The sequence below is a fragment of the Balaenoptera acutorostrata genome, chromosome 1 (assembly GCF_949987535.1).
Source record: "Balaenoptera acutorostrata chromosome 1, mBalAcu1.1, whole genome shotgun sequence".
Classification (NCBI taxonomy): domain Eukaryota; kingdom Metazoa; phylum Chordata; class Mammalia; order Artiodactyla; family Balaenopteridae; genus Balaenoptera; species Balaenoptera acutorostrata.
This window is the reverse complement of record NC_080064.1, coordinates 87,694,969-87,714,237: the sequence shown is the minus strand read 5'-3', so window position 1 is coordinate 87,714,237 and position 19,269 is coordinate 87,694,969. Positions and strand designations below refer to the sequence as shown.

The 19,269-nt window shown below is 39.4% G+C and overlaps 1 protein-coding gene across 5 annotated transcripts in view; it reads right to left on the bottom strand.

Annotated features, from left to right (window-relative positions):
- Positions 1-17,684, bottom strand: part of SNX7 (sorting nexin 7) — a 98,703-nt gene extending 81,019 nt beyond the window's left edge. For 3 of the 5 annotated variants that reach the window (XM_057526228.1, XM_007169548.2, XM_007169546.2), the window contains exon 1: positions 17,448-17,684. In XM_057526228.1, coding sequence (XP_057382211.1) covers positions 17,448-17,627 — 180 coding nt within the window. In that variant the 5' untranslated portion in view covers positions 17,628-17,684. The remainder of the gene's footprint in view (positions 1-17,447) is intronic. The other 2 variants (XM_007169547.3, XM_007169545.2) reach the window with 2 other exon arrangements.
- Positions 17,685-19,269: the final 1,585 nt, after the last annotated feature.

Below are 19,269 nucleotides of genomic sequence, written 5' to 3'. Positions count from 1 at the left end.
AAAATCAATTACAACTTCATGTAAGGCCATTGATAAATATCACAAACTAAATATTAGAAGAAAAAAGATCAAATCAGAGAAGAATTCACAAAGGACAACATCATTTTTTAAAGTCCTAAAACATACAAGGTCCAAATTCACATAAATCCTTAACAAATAGTGCTTCAAGATACATATACAGATCTCCCTTGACTTACAGTGGGTTTACATCCCAATAAACCCATTGTAAATTGAAAATATCATAAGTCAAAAATTTATTTAATACACCTAACCTACCAAACATCATAGCTTAGTCTAGACTATCTTAAATGTGATCAGAACACTTACATTAGCCTACAGTTGGACAAAATTATCTAACACAAAGCCAATTTTACAATATAGTGTTGAATATCTCATGTACTTTATTGAATGTTGTCTGAAAGTGAGAAACAAATGGTTGTATGGGTACAGAACGGTGGCAAGCGTATCGGTTGCTTCCCCTCGTGATCGCGTGGCTGACTGGGAGCTGTGGCTCACTGCTGCTGCCCAGCACCAGGAAAGCTTATCTACCACTGCTCGAGAACAGATCAAAATTCACAATTCAAAGTATGGTTTCTACTGAATGTGTATTGCTTTTGCACCATAAAGTCTAAATATCATAAGTCAAACCATTTTAAGTTAAGGACCATCACTTTTATGAAAACCAAATGAATGATAAAAACAAAATTCAAATTATTATCTTCTTTTAAGCAGGAGAGAGAGAGAATCTGGGAGAGGGCCACACAGGGAATGCAGGCATACCTCATTTTATCATGCTTCACTTTATTGCACTCCACAGATACCATGTTTTTTACAAGGTTTGTGGCAACTTGGCATCGAACAAGTCTATAGGTGCCATTTTTCCAACAGCATTTACTCACTTCATGTCTCTGTGTCACATTTTGGTAATTTTTGCAATATGACTTCAAACTTTTTCATTATTACTATATTTGTTATGGTGATCTGTGATCAGTGATCTTTGATGTTACACTGTGATTGTTTTGGGACATCACGAACCACGCCCATAGAAGATGGTGAACCTGATAAATGTTTGTGTTCTGACTGCTCCACCTACTGGTTGTTCCCCCATCTCTCTCCCTCTTCCTGAGCCTCGCTGTTTCCTGAGATACAACAATATTGAAATTAGGCCAAGTAATAACCCTACCATGGCCACTAAGCGTTCAAGTGAAAGGAAGTCTCAAGACTCTCACTTTACATCAAAAGCTAGAAATGATTAAGCTTAATGAGGAAGGCATGCTAAAAGTCAAGATAGGCTGAAAGCTAGGTCTTGTGTGCCAAACAGTTAGCCAAGCTGTGAATGCAAACGAAAAGCTCTTGAAGGGAATTTAAAGTGCTACTCCAGTGAACACACAAATGATAGGAATGTGAAACAGCCTTATTGCTGATATGGAGAAAGTGTTAGTGGTCTGGATAGAAGATCAAACCAGTCACAACATTCCCTTAAGCCAAAAACTAATGCAGAGCAAGGCTCTAACTCTGTTCAATTCTATGAAGTCTGAGAGAGGTGAGGAAGCTGTAGAAGAAAAGTCTGAAGTTAGCAGAGGCTGGTTTACGAGATTTAAGGAAAAAAGCCATATCTACAACATAAAAGTACAAGGTGAAGCAGCAACTGCTCATGTAGAAGCCGCAGCAAACTATCCAGAAGCTCCAGCTAAGATCATTAATGACGGTTGCTACACTAAACAACAGATTTTCAATGAAGATGAAATAGCCTTATATTGGAAGATGCCATCTAAGACTTTCATAGCTAGAGAGGAGAAGTCAATATCTGGCTTCAAAGCTCTTCTTAGTGGCTAATGCTGCTGGTGACTTTGAGGTCAATGCTTATTTACTATTCTGAAAATCTTAGGGCCCTTAAGAATTATGCTAAATTGACCCTGCCTGTGCTCTATAAATGGAACAACAAAGCCTGGCTGACAGCACATCTGTCTACAACATGGTTTACTGAATATTTTAAGCCCACTGTTGAGACCTACTGCTCAGAAAAAAAAAAAAAAATTCCTTTCAAAATATTCCTGCTCATTGACAATGCACCTGGTTACCCAAGAGCTCTGATGGAGATATACAGTGAGACTGATGTTTTCATGCTTACTAATACAACATCCATTCTGAAGCCCATGGATTAAGGACTTTCAAGACTTATTATTGAAGAAATACATTTCACAAGGCTATGGCTGCCATAGACAGTGATTTCTCTGATGGATCCGGGCAAAGGAAATTGAAAATCTTCTGGAAGGATTTCACCAGTCTAGATGTCACTGAGAACATTTGTGATTCATGGGAAGAGGTGAAAATATCAACATTCACAGGAATTTGGAAGAAGCTGATTCCAACCCTCATGGATGACTTTGAGGGGTTCAAGACTTCAGTGGAGGAAGTAAATGCAAATGTGGTGGAAATAGCAAGAAAACTGGAATAAGAAGTGTGAAGATGAAGTGAATTGCTGCAGTCTCATGATAAAACTTGAATGGATGAGAAGCAAAGAAGTGGTTTCCTGAGATGGAATCTACTCCTGGTGAAAATGCTGTGAAGATTGTTGAAATGACAACAAAGGATTTAGAATATTACATAAACTGATATACTTAGTTGATGAACCAGCAGGAGGGTTTGAAAGGACTCACTCCAACTTTGAAAGAAGTTCTACTGGGGGTAAAATGCTATCAAACTGCATTACACGCTACAGAGAAATCATTTGTGAAAGGAAGAGTCAACTGATGCAGAAAACCTCATTTTGTTGCCTTATTTTAAGAAACTGCCACAGCCGCTCCAACCTTCGGCAAAGAAACCACCTCCCTGATCAGTTAGCAGCTACCAACATTTCTAAGTGCCAAGGACTGCACCTTAGCACCATACACTTGCATTATTTCATTTAATGCTCTCAACAATCTGATGAAAGAAAGCTCAATGATCATCACCTGAATTTTACAGATAAATAAGCTTGTACCATAGGGATAATAATAATTCTCCCCAAATCACTTCTTTCTTAATTGGAAGAGCCAAGACTCAGCCACCACTACCATCACCACCACCCATGCACACACACAAAAAGCACCTAGTATAGCACCTTTATTTCATTTAACAAAAGTTCATTGAATGTCAACTATGTATCAAGCACTAGGCTGGGATACAACAGTGGCCAAGACTGGCTGGCATGGTGCCTTCTCTCATGAAGCTTACACAATAGTTAGGGGGGAGGGTAACAGATGATAAACAGATAAAAGTATAGAAAAACAAGGTAAGTCCAGATATAAATGAGTGTTGATAAACAGGGGAGTAAATTCCAGATAAAGTGGAGTGAATTGCTGGAGTAAGTGGTTAAGGCAGGAAGTGAGACGAATGCTTTTGAGAGAGCTGTCAGGGAAGGTGTCTTTAAGGAGGTGATGTGGGAAGGAGCCAGCCATGAAAAACACTGACGGAAGAGCATTCCAGTCAGGGGAACCAATAATGCCTAAGGCAGGAAAGGACTTAGGATGTTGGGAGACCAGAAAGGAGGCAAATGGGTAGAACACAGGCTTTGATGAAGATATAACCAATGAAACTCATTTTGACATTTACTGTGGCAGAATTTTAAGTATTCACATTTTTACCTTATAGGTCTTGAAAAAAGGGAAGGGAGAACTCCATGATAAATGAACGTTGCACCTGAAATCCGAAGTAAGATATCTGCTGCACAGCTAGAGGTATTTAAGGATCTGTATGATCCTACTCAGACTATTCACGAGCATTAACCAATAAGAGGTTATTAATCATGACTAATGCCTTTCCATTTATCTCAATTATGCTTGGGTAATTTCTCATCTGGTGGAAATTTTTCTTTTTTGTATTTAACACTCTATAGAAAAAAAATTAGTTTTCCTTATTCAGAAAGGTTCAACATGCCATTTGCATATGATTTTGCCACAAAACCACTGTGGGAGCCGGTATGATTGTTCCCAATGACCCCTTGTCTTTCTATGAAAGGAATACACCTCCTGGTCAGTTACCAGGTAACTTTCAGTGCCTCCTTATGGAAGGAAAATAAGTTTCCCACCCCAGTTAATTTGACCAGTGACTTGCTTTGCATGGTGTCATGTGTCTGGGCAGAAGATTTGGAAGCCATTGCCTGTGTCCACCAGTGCTCATATTCTTTTCCCTCTGCCACAGGAATGACACGTCCCAATTCGCATCACTCCTTTAATCTTGATCCCAAAATGAAGAAAACACAAGAAGCAGACTCAAAGCCTGGACCAGACTCTCAGTTCAGTCACAGTTGACCGGTACATACCTGAGAAAGAAGTCTTTATTGCAGGTAAGCCACTAAGATCTTGAGGCTGTTTGTACTACCGCATTATCTAGTGAAACCTAACAAAAAAATACCATTCAACTTTCAACCAGGTTAAATACATATAAGTATATATGTACATATGTATTATGTATGCATGCACCCAGATACACACACATAACCTTCTCAGAGTTAATACAAAAGAATAAAATAGGAATTTTTTCCCCCCAATTCTGAAAACTCACAAACCAAGAGTTTACCTTTTGTCTTTGGTCACACATAATAAGGTTTCCATTTTAACTGTAAACAGAATTTCTATTCCTAATGTTTCATTGTAAATGAGTAATCTCTGTTTTTCATTTTAAAATGAAATTTTTATTTCTTATATCAAAAAAAAATTTTTTTTAATGTTGAGTTTCTTTAGGAGTTTTTGTTTAAATTTCTCTCTCTTTCTTTTTTAAAATTTATTTATTTATTATTTATGGGTGTGTTGGGTCTTCGTTTCTGTGCGAGGGCTTTCTCTAGTTGTGGCAAGCGGGGGCCACTCTTCATCGCGGTGCGCGGGCCTCTCACTATCATGGCCTCTCTTGTTGCGGAGCACAGGCTCCAGACGCGCAGGCTCAGTAATTGTGGCTCACGGGCCTAGTTGCTCCACGGCATATGGGATCTTCCCAGACCGGGGCTCGAACCCGTGTCCCTTGCATTGGCAGGCAGATTCTCAACCACTGCGCCACCAGGGAAGCCCTAGCAACAATTTTTGAACAATGATTTAAAAAAATAAAATATTATGCTAAATGAAAGAAGCTAGACACACAAAAACTGCAATTCCATTTATATGAAGTGTCCTAAAAAGGCAAATTTATAAAGACAGAAAATAGTAGATTAGTAGTTGTCTAAGGCTGGGAGTAAGAATGGATATTAACTGGAAATGGCATGACGGATTTGGGGTGGAAGATGAAAATGTTCTAAAACTGGTTAACAGTGATGGTTGTACAATTCAGTAAATTTACTTACAAAAAATCATCTACCCAAAATGGGTGAATTTTGTGGTATATAATTACACCTCAATAAAGTTAGTTAAAAACAATTAAAAAGGGGTATGTTATACCAAAGCATTTCTCAAGGTCAAAAAAAATTATTTCAGTTTCAATTTTAGAAACTACTGATTTAACCTTCTGTTCTGTTTTATCACAGATGTGTTTTACTGATTTTTATATCAGTATTTGCTAATAATTTTGATTGTCTAACTACATCCTTTTTTATTAATACTATAAGTAGCACTGCATTATCAAGCATGATTGGATATATGAAGTGTCAGAGTTAATCAAATATTCTGTTTAAAATAGACAAAACTGTCAAGCACATAACTCTTCATTTGTTTATTGAGACAACTTTAAAGTATATTCTTTATTTTAATTTTTTTAATTTATTATTTATTTATTATGTTTATTTATGGCTGTGTTGGGTCTTCGTTTCTGTGCGAGGGCTTTCTCTAGTTGCGGCGAGTGGGGGCCACTCTTCATTGCGGTGCGCGGGCCTCTCACCACCGCGGCCTCTCCTGTTGCGGAGCACAGGCTCCAGACGCGCAGGCTCAGCAATTGTGGCTCACGGGCCCAGTTGCTCCGCGGCATGCGGGATCCCCCCAGACCAGGGCCCGAACCCATGTCCCCCGCACCGGCAGGCAGATTCCCAACCACTGCGCCACCAGGGAAGCCCAGTATATTCTTAACATGAGTAAAAATGTTTATTTTAACTTTTAGTCTAATATCCTCTTTGAAAAGTGTGGGATACAATTAAAAAATACATGAATAAAATAAATATGAACATTACAACTGCATAACTGTTGAATCTGTGTTTCCTTTTGATCACACTAGCCACTTGCAAAACCAGCAGGCTCTCAGAGTTATACTAGAGCATCCTATCAGAACCCCCAAAATGCGAAAATAAAACTCCACCTTCAAAACCCAACAGAACATATTTTATTAAGTTCAAATCTGAAGTCTTTTAACATTATTTTCCCTAAATACTTGTAATAATTTTCCCCATTGCCACTGACCAACAAATAAATAAAATACTGCCATCTGCACAAAAGAACTCTATAGTTCTTCTTCCTATAGGTTCTCATGGATTTTTTCTTCTTTTGGCTATACAACATCCAATCTTGTTTCCAACCATAACACCGGGTATAGTTTCTGCTAGTGCCTGCCCCTTTCTGCATCTGCATTTCCAGCCTTCAAATCTGCTTTGTGAGCTACTATTTCACTCCTTTCCTGCCAGAGTTGATTTCCATTGCTTGCAACCAAGCCCCCTGATTGAGACAGGTGCTATTGGCTTCAAAGGATTTATTTTTCCCAAGTAAGAAGGTTTCTAAATGATTCCCTTGGGTTTTCTTATGATTTGTGTTTATTTCTTCTAATGAAATCTAAATAGGAGCTTTTGTCCAGAATTGACGCTTAACATAGCTCTGTGTCATCCATCAATAATATTTACTCACCATTTGTCAAGACAAATTTGTTTTAAATTCTATTTGGTCTAGTAACCTGATTGGAAAGACCAATACAATACAAACTGAATTTACTGAAAACAGATGATTGGAAAATTACTGCAATAACTGTGTCCATATATATGAAAAAAGGCACAGGCCATATCATTCATTAATGTTTTTATTCCATTAACATTTAGAGTTCCTACTCTTCTACCTTCAAGGAGTTTAATTTATTGGAGATAAACAAGCAATTAAGATTTTAGAGACGAGAAACAAATACCTCTTTATAAGGCAAATTGTATTAAGTATTCTGAGATTCAAAACAGTATTATGGGGAGCACAGAGTGGGAAGAAATTAATTCTAGCTGGAGAATGAAGAAGCTCTTAGGGGAGAAGTCGCTTTACAACGGGCCGTAAATAACAGAAAGGATTTTGTTTTGTTGACCCAACAGTATATTGTAAGGTGCAAATAAATCACTGAGGAATCCTGTTAAAATACAGATTCTGATTCATTGGTTCTGGAGTGGATTCTGAAACTGCATTTCTAACAAGCTCCCAGGTGATCCAATAGATTCATGGAACATACTTTGAGTACTAAGGCGCGCGCGCCAGAGAGAGGTGAGGGGAAACACGGTGTAGTCTCATCACCAAGATCCTTCCATGACACAATGTGACAATATGTTCTTTATGTTCAGAGCTGGGTGCTCTGGAAACATCAGTTTTCTGTGAGCACACAGGACAGACTACAGGCAAAACATCACAAGAAAGAAGACCTTGTGTGGCTATTTTAATGGTTCTCAAATGTAAACACATTTGGGGTTTGGGGTTGGAGCAGTGGGAACGAGAAGAAGGCACTAATTCTAGAGATACCAAGAAGATAAAAACAACTGGGACATTTCAGATATGCAGGGGGCAGGGAAAGTGAGTGAAAGGGATAAACAGAAGGTAAGACCTAGTATTTTATCCTAGATATCTAAGAAATCGTCACATCATTAGCAGAGAATCAGATGGAAAAGATAACAGGTGTGGGAAGAGAAATATAAGAATTAGGGAATGGAGAAACATAGTTCAGTTTGGGAATGAAACTGTAGGGATGAGTTGAGGGGATGAGTAGGACCACCTAATTAAGGCTTTCCATTGCTCCTGTGATTAAGTTTAGCATGCTAAAATTTCATTTCCCTCTTAATAGCGGGAAGGGACAGTGCAACTGTCACACCCTCTTCTCCTCTGGGACAGTTAGTCATCCAGCTTGTGCCAGAGCATTTTTAGTGACAAAATTTATGGCCTAGCTGAGTAATCCCTTTCATTTTGGAACCTTCAATTAGAAAACTATTCCATAAATTGACCTAAAACTGATCTCCACATACTCTTAACCTAGTGGTTCTACTTTTGCCCTTCAAAACTATAAACATTTAATCCACCTAGATCATAACAACTCTTCGTAAAGGTTGTTAAAAGAATCAGCCCAAGTCTTTTCCAAGCTAAACTACATTTTGTTCTTCCTAGCCTTTCTTCACAGTTGCCAGGACATATCATCAGTGAATCCCTTAGTTTATTCTCCTTCATGATAGCAAATGCATGGCAAGACTGTTACTATTGCAGCCCTCCCCACTCCTTGTGCCAATGGAAGACAGTGCTGATAGATCCAAGCCCTCTTTCTGCTAAGCCCAGACTAGATCTAAGGCTCTATCTCAAAACAGCATTCCAAGGATCAGGGCACTGGTATCCATAGATGATATAATATCCCTTTGCCATTTTCTGACACAGACTATCAACTCCCCCTTTAAAATACAGAGGGTGGAATGGAACTTAAGTTGCACGAACAGTTCAAATTATAGTACAATTAATACTCCATATGATCTTGAAAATATGTTGTTTGTTCAGATTCAATAGGTACCTTGTCATTTGGGTATATTGCTCATTCATTCACTGAAAATCACTAGGAATGTTTGTACATAAAATGGTCTTATACAAGGTCTCTCCAAACTTATCCTGCAAGTTCCTTGTTGTTTTTTTGTTTTTTGTTTTTTGTTTTTTTATAAATTTATTTTTATGTATTTATTTTTGGCTGCACTGGGTCTTCGTTGTTGTGTGCGGGCTTTCTCTAGTTGTGGCGACCGGGGGTTGCTCAGCAGTTGTGGCGCAGGGGCTCAGCCGCTCCGCAGCATGTGGGATCCTCCCGGGCCAGGGCCCGAACCCGAACCCGCGTCCCCTGCACTGGCAGGCAGATTCCCAACCAATGCGCCACGAGGGAAGTTCCTTCTTGTTGGTTTTAATTCTATTGTTGACCATATATGCTCATTCATCAGGAGAACTTGAGGATTTTTCATCTTCTTTCTACTTCACTCACCTACTCTTCCTCCTCTGGGAGGAATATAAGAATACTTAACATCTAAGAGGGCTGTGATGGTAGTGGAGCTTCTAGTGGGAGGAATCCTGGATCAGCCCTATTTTCCTTTACTTTATCGGTTCCTCTTTTCTTTAACCATCGAAATGGTAAAACCCACTGAGGTAGGATCAGTATGAAGGTCAGAGAAAGGGGAACACATGACTTGCCTGCTTTAATCCTGTATTCTAGGTTTTAAGTGAGACAACTGAGAATGCATATACACATACACTACATATATACATACACAGAAACATTCACTATGCTTACACACTCTACATGCACACACATACATGTGTGTGTATACATACACATTCATATATGCCCACACTACACACATGCGTACATATGTAAATACTGTGTGTGTGTTTTATATATTTCTGTACAGATTACCAAGGTAGGAAACCACTCATTGATTCAAGGATATTTCTTGAGTAATCATAATCCAAGCTAGTAATAAAATATTAATTTGGTTAGAACTGTACTCCTCAAACTGGTAGCCACTAGCCACAGGTGGCTACTTAAATTTAAATGTAAATTAATTCAAGTTAAACACAATTAAATGTTCAGTTCCTCAGATGTACTAGTTTACAATTCAAGTGCTCAAACGGCACATGTGGCCAGTGGCTGCCACGTTAAGCAGACAGAGCTGGAACATGTCCATCACTGTTGTTCTTTTTGTACAGCAGGATCCTACAAGGGCTGTGCATAACTGATCAACATTCAAGAGGGTTTACTAAGGGCCAGGCACTGTTTATAAGCTCTTTACATTTAGTAAGTCATTTAATCCTCATATTTATTATTTGCCCTCATTTTATGGATGAAAAGTCTGAGGCATTGAGAGGTTAAGTAACTTGCCAAAGGAAATAAAGCTAGTAAGCAGTGGAGACAGGATTTCACACACAGGCAGTGTAGCTACAGAGTCTCTGCTCCTAAATACTAAGCTTATGTCTTGCTATATTTTAATTTACAGTAATGAGTAGAGCTTCCCTCAAGACTTTACATTTATCCCAATTAAATTTCATAGTCTGCTTTTAAACCCAGTATTCCAATTTATCAAAACTCTGGAAGACTGATTATGTTATACAGACTAGTAGCTTTTGGTACAGTTTCCACTGTTGTATAACAAACCATCCCAGGACAATTTGTTTTTATATTTTATTATGAACATTGGTTTACTGGGTCAAGAATTCTGACAGGATACAGCAGAAATGGGTTGTTTCTCCTCCATTATATGTGTGGCCTCAGCTGAGATCTGATGCCTCAATGCTGGGGGCTGACATCATGTTAGACATCTTCACTCACAAGTTAGTCATTTAATGCTGGTGGTGCCTGAGACTTCAGCTGAGGCTGCTGATTGGAATATTTACGTGTAGTCTCTCAATGTAGCCTGGGCTTCCTCACAATATGGAGGCCTTAGGTTGCATGTCTTACATGGCAAAAAGCACACTGTCCCACTGAAAAAAATCAGAGCCTGAATTTCCTTTTATGATTTGGCCCTGGAAGTTGCAAAGCACCATTTCTACCATACCCTACTGGTCAAAGCAGTCACAATCCTAGCCAGATTCAATGAGTGGGGCATAGATCCCACCTCTTGATAGGTAGGTGGCAGGTCACATTATAGAAGAGCATATAGGATGGGAGGTGGTGATGTGGCTGTCTTTAACCAGTTATTCTCCACACTTTTGTAGTATTATGTATTATGCTGGTTATTCTCTCTTTTCACCCCCACCCTTCCAGCTCTCATCCATGTATTCTCTGTCCCTTATGAGACTGACCCCTATGGATGCCATCACCTGAGCTGCTTGCTTAGTGGGGGCCAAAAGCAGAGATCCAAGAACAGGAGAAGAGGAGCTCAGGGAATACACCCCCATTTCCTCCCTGCTTTGGCGCCACACTTCAGGCAGTGGCACATTTCTAGCTACATCTCTGTGTAAACACAGCTCATGTGGAAATGGCCCCTTCTCCACAGCTCCAACTCTCACTGGGTTCCAGCAACACTATTTCCATCTCTCTTCCCTTTAGAACTAGGGGTGCTAAAGGCTTTTTGCTACAGCAAGTCTCTAAGTGCTTCAGTATCCTTTCTTTGTTCCTGAAACTTGCCCAAAATGCTATAAATAAATAGTCCTTGCATTAAACTCTCTTCATTTAAATCATGGAAGAGAATTCTGATTCTTATCATGGCCATGAATAATAGATGCAAACAATAGGAACTAAATAAAGATGGTTCAGACAACAAATGTGAAAAATTAATAACCAGACTTCCAATATCTTCTAAGTATTTGAGAGAATTGTTGAATAGTATAATTGTCCCTCCATCACTACACTGAATTGCCAGATTGATAGAGATTTTATATATATATATATATATATATATATATATATATATATATATATCTCTACATATTGATATATATATGAGCTGGTTGTCTCCACAACCATAGCTCATTATTCTTTCAAAAATATCCTTTTCCACAAAAATATAAGTGATTCCTTCAAAAGCTTGTTCAAATAAACATATACATTGTTATATTTCTGATTTACCATAAAAACAATCTTAGTTTTCCACCATTCTTATTAAAAATGATCACCTCCTTCTTTTCAAAGTGTTTATACTAAATATACGAAGTAGTTCTGTTGCTTTGATAGCTTTACCAGAGCTTGAAATTAAGCCTACTTGTCTATACCTTCCAGAACTTCCTTTCTTCCCCATTATTTTTGAAAAGAATTTTTACCTATTTCTAGCTTTTGAGCACCAAGCCTGCATACCATGACTTCTCGAAGTCGACTAGTGGTGATGAGGATAATTACATCTGTAAATTCCCTGATTATCCTAAATGATATAGATCTCACTTTATGGTCCTGAATACCATTTAAAAGACCAATAATAAGAGCTATACTTTACTGAGTAACAAATAAGCATCTCAGTGTTTCACTATGACCTGTTTACCTACGCTCTGTTTCAACGGCTGTTTCTTCTACACATTACAGTATTTAATTTTTAAAAAGGCAATTTATTTTAATATATTATTTTTCCCCAAAAGGAAGAACTTTTTCTTTTAAATGTAGACAAGTTTGCTCCTTTTCTCTAGGTAAATTTTTTGCAAGCCTCATCTCATTTTGGCCCAGTTCTAAAACAATTATTACACTATTGTTACACTTTTTATCCTTTTTCTTTTCCTTTTTTCAAATTATCAGTTATGTTCTCCTACCTTCCACATCTGTTCTTGTTCTTTTAAGTCAATATCCTCTGCATTCCCTGTGCTCTATTGAGAGTTGGCATCATTTTCTCTTAACTGGATTATCTGAAAACTCAGAACAATACTTTGTTTTACTTTCCATCTCTCTTGATTTATACTGTCATTTAGAGTTTCTGTCACATCTTCCAACCGGACTCCAAGACTGTGATAACAACAACTGAATCTTGCATTTCTTTTTTCCAAAGAATCCTTAGCACAGAATCTTACACAAAAATACTTAACATGTATTTACCAGGTACTTGTAAAGTACTGTGAGAAAAAAAGGAATAATTATAAGCCAAAGAGCCTACTCTTTAAAAAGCTTCTGACCTGCAAATGTATACTGATAAACCACATTAACAAAATGAAGGATAAAGATCATATGATCATCTCAAAAGATACAGAAAAAGCATGTGATAAAATTTAACATCGATTTATGATAAAAACTCTCAACAAAGTGGGTAGAACATAGAGGGAACATACCTCAACATAATAAAGGCCATAACAAAGCCATAGCTAACATATACAGTGGTGAAAAACTGAAAGCTTTTCCTCTAAAATCAAGAACAATACAAGGTTGCCCTTATTCAACACAGTATTGAGAGTCTTAGCCATAGCAATCAGACAAAAAGAGGTAAAAGTCATCCAAATTGAAAAGGAAGGAGTAAAACTATCACTGTTTGTAGATGACAGGATACTATATATAGAGAACCCTAAAGATGCCCCCCCAAAAAAAACTATTAGAACTAATAAATGAACTCATTAAAGTTGCAGGATACAAAAATCAACATACAGAAATCTGTTGTGTTTCTATACACTAATAATGAACTATTAGAGAAATTAAGAAGATAATTCCACTTACAATTACTACAAAAAAAAATACCTAGGAATAAATTTAACCAAAGAGATGAAAGAACTACACTTTGAAAAGTATATGACACTGATTAAAGAAATTGAAGACAATACCATGCTCATGGGTTGGAAGAATTAATATTGTTAAAATTTCCATACTATCCAAAGCAATCTACAGGTTCAGGGCAAGCCCTATCAAAATACCAATGGCATTCTCCACAGAACTGGAACAAATAATCCTAAAATTTGTATGGAACCACAAAAGACCTTGAATAGGCAATTCAATCGTAAGAAAGAAGAACAAAGCTGGAGGTATCATGCTCCATGGTTTCAAACTATGCTACAAAGCTACAGTAATCAAAATAGTATGGTACTGGCACAAAAACAGACATATATATCAATGGAAAAGAACAGAAAGCCCAGGAATAAACCCATGCTTATATGGTCAATTAATTTATGAAAAGGGGGCCAAGAATATATAGTGGGGAAAAGAGAGTCTGTTCAATAGATGGTGATGGGAAAACTGGACAGCTACATGCAAAAGAATGAAACTGGACCACTTTCTTATACCAAAAAAAGAAGTAAACTCAAAATGGATTAAAGACTTAAATGTAAGATCTGAAACCATAAACTCCTAAAAGAAAATAAAAGCAGTTGCTCTTTGACATCAGTCTTAGCAATATTTTGGGGGCTCCGTCTCCTCAGGCAAGGGCAACAAAAGCAAAACTAAACAAATGGAACTACATCAAACTAAGAAGCTTCTGCACAGTAAAGAAAGCCATCAACAAAATGAAAAGGCAACCTATTGAATGGGACAAGTTATTTGCAAGTGATACATCTGATAAGGGTGTTAATATCAAAAATATATAAAGAACTCATACAACTCAATAAAAAATTAACAATCACAGAAAAGAAAGTAAACAAAACAAAAAAGAACAAACAATCCAATTAAAAAATGGGTAGAAGAACTGAATAGACAATTTTCCAAGGAAGACATACAGATGGCCAGAAGACAAATGAAAAGAATGCTCAACATCACTAATCACTAGGGAAATGCAAATCAAAACCATAATATGATATCACCTCAAACCTATCCAAATGGCTATTATCAAATGAACAACAAAAAACAAGTGTTGGTGAAAATGTGGAGAAAGGGGAACCCTTGTGCACTGCTGATGGGAATGTAAATTGGTGCAGTCACTATGGAAAACAGTATGAAAGTTTCTCAAAAAATTAAGAATAGAACTGCCATATGATCCAGCAATCCCTCTTCTGAGTATTTATCTGAAGAAGTGAAAACACTAATTTGAAAAGATGTATGCACCCTATGTTCACTGCAGCATTATTTACAACAGCCAAGATATGGAAGCAACCTAAGTGTCCATTGATAGATGAATAGACAAAGAGATGTTGTGTATATGTACACAATTGAGTATTACTCGGCCATAAAAAAGAATAAAATCTTGCCACCTGCAACAACATGGATGGACCCAAAGGATATTATGCTAAGTGAAATAAGTCAGACAGAAAAAGACAAATACTTTATGATTTCATTTATATGTAGAATCTAAAAAAACAGAACAAATGAACAAACAAAACAAAACAGAAGCAAAACTCACAGATACAAACTGGTAGTTTGGGGGAGGGAGGAGGAAATAGGTTGGGGGGATTAAGAAGTGCAAACTTCCAGTTATAAAACAACTAAGTCACAGGTATGTAATGTACAGTGTAGAGAATATAGTCAATAATATTGCAGTAACTTTATATTGGTGACAGGTGGTTACTAGACTTATCATGGTGATCAATTCATAATGTATATAAATGTCAAATCACTATGCCATACACCTGAAACTAATATAATATTGTATATCAACTATATTTCCATTAAAAAAAGAGAAAAAGAAAGAGCTTCTGGACGGGGGCACGGTATATATATTCATAAATAATCTAAGGAAATAAGAAACTACAATTGTAAATATAAACTGAATATGAAAATGGTCAACCTCAAAGTACTAAAGGGTAAAGTTAGTACACTTTGGTAGTAATGGTTGATACCATCTTAGGGTAGGCTGGACGGTGGCAGGGTTCTACAGAGGAGCAGACTAAAAAGGGAGTAGTAGAGAGAGTAGGCCAAATGAAGACAACTTTCTTAAATTTGCTTGTCTACCTGTGGTTAATGGTTGAAAAATTCAACTTACTGAAATAGAATCAGGCAGGGCCCATACACTTGGATCCACCCTGCTTGCTAGTGCTGTATAACTACATGTGTCGGACACTTAGAAAAAGTTAAGACCCTATTCTATAGAAACCAGCCATACAGATTAAGGTAAAGATACAATATTGCACATTATTATATGCCCTGCGTAATAAAGCAGAGGTTAAGTATGGTGCTACAGCTTACATCCTTTTAAAACAGGACACAAAATTACAAACACAAAATTAGGTGGAAAAACAATTTTTTTATTTAGAATGAGAAAAGAAATCTCAACAACTGATTGGAGCCATAGAGTTCTAGATTCCTTTCTTCTGAGATAGCTTTAGGCAATTCACCAGAAACGCCTACTTAGAAATGCTTCTGGCTACAACCTGTCATTCCCTTTCCACCTAGAACCTGTACAACTCCCAGTAACTTAAAACATTTTACAGAGGCCTAAGCCAACAAACAGCCCAAGCTTAAATTTCATTAACTTCACCTAAAATCCGCCTCTGACTAAAGAGGCTCATTAAAACAGTGATTCTCAGTTGAGGCTGGGACACTGAGAATCTGGGGAAAGAGAAACCACATGACAAATTTAAACCATCCCAGATGATTCTGATATGCAATTGCCACTCCCTACATTCTCCCCGTACCCCCCCGGCCCGAAGATTCACAGTGCAGAGTCCCATACACTAATACCATAGCCTAATGGTATCTTAGAAGGCAATATAAACAAGAACTGGCCAATTGTCCTTGATCTGAACATAAAATATGTGTGGAACATAAAAGTGTAAACTTTTTACAAGTGAACATAAAATAAAATAATTCCATTGTTTTACAATTTAAACACATTGAAAGGTCAAGTGACTTCATCAAGAGTACAAAACTGATACTCTCTCTGAACCTCCCAAATACAACTGTTCCTACCATTTCATTTAATCCTGAAGGAAAAAAAAAGGGGAGTTTTACATATTCCTCTTTGGGGTCAGAGTATGCTTGTTCACTTTCCAACTCCTTTCCCAGAATAAAGCAGTGGTGAAGTTTGTTGGCTTTACTTAACAGCTCAAGATAACATTTACCTACTGTACAGGCTTCTTAGTAATTAATACAATGTTCCCATCTCAACTCAACGCTTCTGCCAACAGCAACGAGAGAAAATGCAGTGGCATTGAACGGCCCCGCAAGAATGGTATTTTTCTTTTCCAAAAAAAAAAAAAAAAATTACAACCACCAGCCTACACGCACAAGTCTACCAGTAACACTTGTCAATTTCTCTCCAACTATCCTACAAGTTCAGAGGGCCCTTTGGTCCTCGATTTCCCCAGGTAACGTTTAAAAACGAAAGCGCTGTCTGTGGGTTGGGTAGCAGGAGCTGACTATCTGAAAAATCCTGAGCTCCGCAGCGCAGCAGCTTCCCCGTTGGACACACGAAACGTTTTCTCCTGAAGAGGGATTCCCTCACGCCTCTTCTCACTAGACTTTGAGACTCACCTCCGGCGACACCCAAGTCTCCAATCCACAACCAGCAACAACACTAAATCAAGAATAATTTTTCTAGACTCGGGTGATTTCGCTCCCAGAGTTCAGGGCTGGCTGCGCCTGAAAAGAAGCTGCCAGGGGCGGGGGCACTTTTGGGCCACTGCCTCCCAGGTTCGGGCACTGTCACTGGAAATGTCCACGTCAAAGAAGGTAAGAGGAGAAAAGGGGGAAATAGCACAACTTTGCGGACTCCACGAAGCCACGGCCCTGCCAAACATAAGGTCAAAGTGCAGACGAGGGAGCGGCTGCTATTCTGGACCCGCCGGGACGCAGTCCCGGAGCCGGCGAGCCGCCAGGCGGGGTCGGGCAGCTGGGGGAGACCCACCCTGCCCCGGCTCCGAATCTCCAGCGGGGCCGAGCGAGCGCGCTGGGGCGGCCGCCGCACGGCGGGGCCATCTCCGGGAGTTGACTTGGAACTTTCCCGGGACGCGCCGCCGCGCCGCCCTCACCTTACTGAACACCTCCAGGTCGTCCTCGTCTTCGTCCAGATCCAGCACCTCGGCCTGCAGGAGGGCGGAGGAGCCGCTGCTGCCGGAGAGGGGGGCGTCGCCCCCCGGACTCTCCCCGCCGGCGCCCCCAGCCGGGAGGCCCGAGGAGCGCGCCTGAGGTGCCCGGCACTCGCCCTCCATCCCGAGAGTGCGCGCCCCGCCGGCCGCCGCAGCCAGCCCGGCTCCCCCGAGCGTGCCCATTGGCTCCCGCGCATCCTGCGCCTCCCAGGCCAGCCCCGCTCCAGCCCCACGTCCGCTGCGCAGACGCGGAACTGCCAGGGCGAACGCGGGGCCCGGGCTCATCCCCACTTGGCTTGGGGCCTGCCGGAGGCGGAGGGGTGGGACTCTCGGACTCTGGCTAGGGTGGGGCCAGGGACGCTGTCCCCTGAAGGTAGGAAGGGGGCGTCCTCGTGCGGACCTGGCTGCGGGGCTACCCTGCGAGCGCTTCCACGCGGGCGGGGGTCTGGGCAGAAGCGACGGAGCGAACCATGAACTTCAGAGCATCCACAGCGGGGCTGGAAAGCAGCCGACCCATCTCGCCAAGAGAAAAAGCCAATACTGTATTTCCTGTATTTTAATGGTTGCCTTTTTTTCTTGGTTGTGGATTTCGAGTCCGTCTTTTACTAAGGCCAATGCAAAACCTCCTCTGTTTTGTAATTGATTTTTGACCCAGTGACCGGACTGTGTGGTCATTTCACTGTCAAGCCAGGGAAGTTGGATTTAAAAACTATTTTCAGCCACTTTCAAATGTATCTTTATTCCTGGAGGTCATCCTGAAGTTAATGAGCAAGAATGTTACTAAGAGTCGAGGACAGCGAGCAGGACTGGACATTGACACCAAGAAATAATCTTCAGTCCTTACGCTGCCAATGCAAAACTAATTATTTAGTTGTTCACTGCTTATTATTTAAAAAAAAAAACTAAATTCCAAAAATAATGGATAATTGAATGCAAATTGATATATTTGGAACTATCTTCAGGTTTTATTACTTACTCGCCTCAGCCCCAGCTCTTTTCTCCCATCAGCCAGGAAAGAACATCTAAGAACTTTGCACATAGAGAAGAGGCTAATTCAGACTTGATTTCCAAAACCTCTCCTGGCAAAATGTTTAGCCTGATGTTTAAAGCTATTACCTTTGGGGAAAAAAGACGTATGTAAGAGAATTTCTCTTTCCAATTAGAGGACAAGGCCTTAATAATATGTTCCCTCTTAACTGTTCATACTGGTTTCAGTTCCTGAACGCACTTATTCAGTCAAGCTGGTCTCTCTGCGGGGTGAATATCCAGGCTCCTTCCTATGCTTTATAGTTCCTGTACCCAAAATGCCATCTTCTGCCTGTCCTTCAGGAATTAACTATAATCCCATGTCTTTCAGGAAGACTTTCTGATTGACACAGTCTGTTCCCAATTTAGCATTTAATTTTATTCCATGCTATAGATTGTATTTATTTCATGTAAATGCCTTACATTCCTTAGTAAATTATAACATTTTAAGCTTAGGGATCACATTATTTATTAATAAACCACAGTAGTAGATGTACTCACTTAAAAAGGCTCTCTGCTAGGGTATACAAAAAATACAAGTTATTAAAAGGCTATTTTTTTCTCTCTAAGCTCATTCTGCCTAGAGAGGAAGATTCAAGTTTTTCGAATTGCAGTCTGAACCAGGAAATTCTTAAGGATACTGTGACTCACAGAATTGCCAGAAAGCGTAGAGACAGGCTCAGAAAATGGGCAGAACAAACCAAGACTATAGAGCTTGTATCACAGCCACACCCATGCC